This window comes from Alligator sinensis, unplaced genomic scaffold (genome assembly GCF_000455745.1).
Source record: "Alligator sinensis unplaced genomic scaffold, ASM45574v1 scaffold520_1, whole genome shotgun sequence".
In the NCBI taxonomy this organism is placed as follows: domain Eukaryota; kingdom Metazoa; phylum Chordata; order Crocodylia; family Alligatoridae; genus Alligator; species Alligator sinensis.
This window is the reverse complement of record NW_005842064.1, coordinates 1,353,499-1,358,662: the sequence shown is the minus strand read 5'-3', so window position 1 is coordinate 1,358,662 and position 5,164 is coordinate 1,353,499. Positions and strand designations below refer to the sequence as shown.

Below are 5,164 nucleotides of genomic sequence, written 5' to 3'. Positions count from 1 at the left end.
AAAGAGTGTGGAGCCCCCCAAACGTAAGAAGAAAGCTGCAAAGGAGCCCAAGGCACCTGTGCAGAAATCAAAGTGTGAAGAAAAGGAGACTTTGACCTGTGAGAAGTGCCCCAGGGTGTTTAACACACGCTGGTACCTGGAGAAGCACATGAACGTCACTCACAGGCGCATGCAGATCTGCGACAAATGTGGGAAGAAATTTGTTCTAGAAAGTGAGCTGTCCCTTCACCAGCAAACAGACTGTGAAAAAAACATTCAGGTAGGTTTGCACACCTGCTTGCCAGATTTCCATACCTTCTGTCGTGCCCTGGATACAGCTAGTGGACACCTCAGAGGGGGAAATCTTTTTATAGAGACCAGGTCCTAACTGAGACCACCTCAGAGGGGGAAATCTTTTTATAGAGAGCAGGTCCAAACTGAGCCCTGCCTCTACCTTAACACTTTTTGGTGTCTGCCAAAGGAAACAAACTGTAGGGTTAGAGGGTGCCACTGTTCTCTATGGTAGCAGAGTTATTCTTGTAAGTAACTACACTATACAGAAAATGCAGAATTGCTTTTTAACATGCCAGATACAAGAATAAATGAGTTAAAAATGTGCAGCACCCCTGAAAAAATAGAAACTGATATTTTTCAGAGGGGTTGAGCACCTGCAGTTTCCACTAGCGTCAGTCAAAGCTTCAACACCCTTGAAAACCAGTCACACAAATTATAAAGGTAAGATTTCAGGAAAGAACAACATTTTGACTTGCGGGGTGGGGCATGGGAACCAACAGTGTAAAGAATGTTGACTGAGGCAAACTAGTGACTTGAAGAAAACGAATACCTTCAAGATGTAAAAAGTGTTAGTTTAAAAAAAAAAAAAAAAAAGCTTCACTTTCTGACACTTTCTGGATTCATTACATGTGTATGATTTACAGTGGTGTCTTTATAAACATAAGTATGTGGAAGCTCAGCTGATGATAAATACAGGAAGTAAAGCTGTTCATAACTTGCTCACATCTTTTGAGCAAAATCTAAATAATACAATAATCAACCTTTTGAATTTGTTATGAAAGAGATCCATCTCCCCACTAGTTATTATGCACACTAATAGAATTCTCTGCTCCAAAAGAGCCATTTTGAAATATAAATTATGGGAAAAAAAATTGAGGTTTGTGATTTGCACTCTACTCATAACAATATATGTGCTCACATAACCAGGGGCATTTCTATTTGATCTGGTGACTTGATCTTGCTTTGTCACCTTGTTGAAGTAAACTTAATACAGCGCTGCTGCCTAGTGGCAAAATAAACCTATTACCTAGAATAAAGACCTTGAATTCAGTTTTTATGTAGTTGAAACATTAAAAGACCAGTGGACCAAGTAAGTTATTCTTGTCTAATGAGTTGTCTCCAGATGTCAGTTTTCATTTTAATTTTTTGAGTGTATGTGGGGGAGGGTATATTGAAATGTGACAAGTCAAATGGAAGACTAAAGGAGCTTGAAAATAGTGTTAGCCAAGGAATTTGGGTTCCTGTCTATAAAACGTATCTTAACTTTTGGTACAGCACCTAGTAATGTTTTTACCTTTGCTAAGAATTTGCTTGTATAGTCTTTAAATTGCTTTCTCTTTTTATTTTAAATTGGAGTTCTGGATCTTTCACTAGCATGTAGGTTACACGCTTAGAAAAGGACAAGGTTGCATTTACTTTATTTATGAGTCTTCCTACATATTAAACATTTTCTGCTGTCTATTTGGTAGAGGCACATTACAAGGTATGCTTATGACTGCATTGTGTTGCCTTAGATTTCTGCTTATAGGAAAGAGATAAAAGGAAAAAATTAATTTGGGTACTTTGCAGTTAGGTCCCTAATATTCCCTCCCTGGCTCCATGTTTAACCTCCCCCCCTCCCTGCCCCTTGAGGCTTTGAAGAGTAACCAAGAGTACTGTATGCAAAGCCACAAGATGCAGTTGGGATTGCTGATGTATAGCAGGTCCATGGAAAAACAGTGCCCTTTGAAGTAAAAGTTGCAGCAAATATGGTTGGTTCATTCTTAATTTGGCAACTGGCTGAGAATTTAAACAGGTTGCAGATCAGCTGCTTATGAATGATCTGGTTTCTGCTGTCCTGTCTGTTCATCAGTAGATCTCAAAACATTTTACAAAGGAGGTTGGTTTGGCTGTCTCCACTACGTAATAATTGTCAGGCAGTGCTGTACTCAAATGCTCCAAACTTTTTTTGTATAAACTGCATCTGAACCAGAGTAGTATAGTTGACCTAGTGTTGAGAGGCAGAGCTTTATTGGTACACATGCACTACCACAGTAGATTGGTTACATTGCTTCTGGTTGGGATGAAGTGTTTGTGGATCACATCAGGGCAGCACTGCCTCGCTGCTTGGCATGGTGATTGAGTGGTGTAGACCAGCATTTCTCAACCTGTGTGTCTCAAGCCAAAAATGGGTCACAGTAGTATATGAGAGGGTCGTGAACAAACTTTAAAAATAGATTCTCCTTTAAGGGAGAAAAATGTGGGAAACCATGGGTTTTTCCTTGCAGGCTGGCAGAGTTCCAGCCTGCAAGGGGCTGTTTGGGGGGCCCCCATGCCCACCCCACACATACCCCTACCCTACACACACAGGGGGTCTGGGGGTGGGGAGCAGCAGGTCAGCGGTGAAGGGCCCTGGGTTGGGACTGGCCATCAATGTTTACAAGCAGAGTGACCTCAATTGGTTCCAACCCCTTCTTATTCTTGTCTACATGCAAGGGATGGGCTTGGTACATAATACCCAGTTTCTGGCTGTTGATGACTGAAATGGGGCCATTGCCAATGGTAGGAGGAGGCTTTTTAAGAGTGGATATGAAGTCACTCCTGGAGCCAGAAGTGCTGGGACAAGGTTTGACTATGAAGCTATAACTAAGCAGGCCATGAGAATAACCAGACATTGAGAAGCTATGTTGTTAGGTGCTTGGATAAAACTTTGTCTGTACCTGATAGTATAGGGAAAAAATCAATTAGTTCTACTGCTAACTCATCTGCATCTGGTATCAAGCTGCCAAGTAAACCTGCTTCTCAGTAGGTATAAATGACTTGGTAATAAAAAGCTCTAGAAACCACTGGAACTTTGGCTCCAGTAAGAGCACTTTACAGAGTTTGGAATGCAAAGCACTCTTACTGAGGATGGAGGTATACTGCCAGAGTTGTATTTTGTATCAGTCTCTCTCCTCCCCGATTTAAACAAACAAACAAACAAACAAACAAAAAAGCTATACCTGTAAAGTCTTTTTAGTATAATTATGTCTCTACCCTTTGTTTTTCCCAGCATAGCTGTCAGGATTACAGTTTCTTACATTCCTCATTGATATATCTGTGCCAGAAGCAGTCTATTATAGCCGTGTCCTATTAATGAGTAGTGCCACATGCATTCAAATGATTGATAGATCCAGTATGATATTTTTTCTTAAAATTCTCCAAAGTAAACGATAGCTCTCCAATTTCAATGCAGCCAGGAGCTGCAGATGGAACCAGTATGTGGCCCCCTTGGGTACACGCTGTATGGGCCACACAGATTGCCTCCTGCCCCTTCGTGCAGATTGTGCCAGCAGCACACGCCCCTTCTCTCTGCCACGCAAGTAGCACAGGGCCCTCCCCTGTCACACAATAGAGGAAGAGGACACTGCTGGGGCCAATGGGCCCTGGCCTAAGAGAATAGAGGCTTCTGTGATTTTTCTGTAATAAATCAGAAAGAAAAATGAAAAATTACTGTGTATCTACATAAAAGTAAGGTATTGGTAGCATCACTTAGGACTTCTGGAATTTTGAGTGAATGATAAATTGTTTAGATGCTGGCCTAAATGTGAAACTCATTGCCCTTGAAAAAGAATTGCATGTATTTGTATATAAAATATAAAAAAAAAAACCCCTAAAGGTTTTGCTGCATTTGCCTGTCTGTCAGCTAATTAGAAAAATCCTTGTATTTCAGTGAATTATTTCAAGACCTCTTGATATAGCAGAGACTATTTAAATATATATCGAAAGGGTGTGGCTGTCATTAAGGTAGCTTGGTTAACAGCAGTTAACCTTTTAAAATTGTCATCGGGAATTTATAAATGGAATTAACATATGGTATATAATGGACATCTGGAAGTGCGGGTCAAAACTGCATGTTCAGATGCTTACCACTTGGGAAAGGGGTCGTTAGTCCAGAAAGTTAGTCTTTTGACCACTGCTGTTAATATGTTTGTATTGAACATAATGGGCTAGAAACCAAAATTACACTTGGAAGAGTGACCAGGCCATTTAAGAGCTTACATATAATTGAAAATGAAATCTGAAGTGCACAAGTCACTTTTGAAAATGAAGCGTAGGCTGCCATGTTACTTGGGTTGTTACTTGGGTCACCCCACCACCGGGACCCCTGTAGGCCCCAGGGGAGGCGCACCCAGACCTAGGGTCAGTGAGGATCTAGTCAGGGAACTTCTAGAGGGTCTGTACATATTTAAATCAGCTGATCCTGATGATCTCCACCCCAGAGTGCTGAGAGAATTAGCAGAGGTTATTGCAGGGCCCCTGGCATGGCTTTACAAGCACTCGTGGTACTCTGGTGTGGTGCCAGAGGACTGGAAAAGGGCCAGTGTGGTTCCCATTTTCAAAGTGAGGAAGGAGGACTCAGGAAACTATAGGCCAGTTAGTCTTACCTTGATCCTGGGTAAGCTTTTTCAGAGAATTATCATGGCGCATGTCAATGAGGGGCCAGCGGGGGAGATTATGCTTAGGGGCAACCAACACGGGTTCATTAGAGGCAGGTCCTGTCAGACCAACCTGGTGACCTTCTATGACCAGGTCACAAAATCTTTAGATGCAGGGGTAGCAGTAAACGTAGTCTTTCTGGACTTTAGGAAGGCCTTCAACACTGTCTCTCACCCCATTCTCATTAAAAAAAACTAGGGGACTGTGGCGTTGACACCTACACAGTCAAATGGGTCACTAACTGGCTGGAGGGCTGCACCCAGAGAGTGGTGGTGGACAGGTCATTTTCAACCTGGAGGGATGTGGGCAGTGGGGTCCCCCAGGGCTCGGTCCTCGGGCCTGCACTGTTCAACATCTTCATCAGTGACTTGGACGAGGGGGTAAAAAGCACCCTGTTCAAATTCGCAGATGACACTAAGATGTGGAGGGAAGT

General features: G+C 42.4%; 1 protein-coding gene across 1 annotated transcript in view; it reads left to right on the top strand.

Moving 5' to 3' along the window:
- Window positions 1–5,164, top strand: part of ZNF652 (zinc finger protein 652) — a 29,672-nt gene that overhangs the window by 913 nt on the left and 23,595 nt on the right. The window contains 1 exon segment of the mRNA XM_006039430.3: window positions 1–259. This exon segment is cut by the window's left edge and continues 2 nt beyond it. Coding sequence (XP_006039492.1) covers window positions 1–259 — 259 coding nt within the window.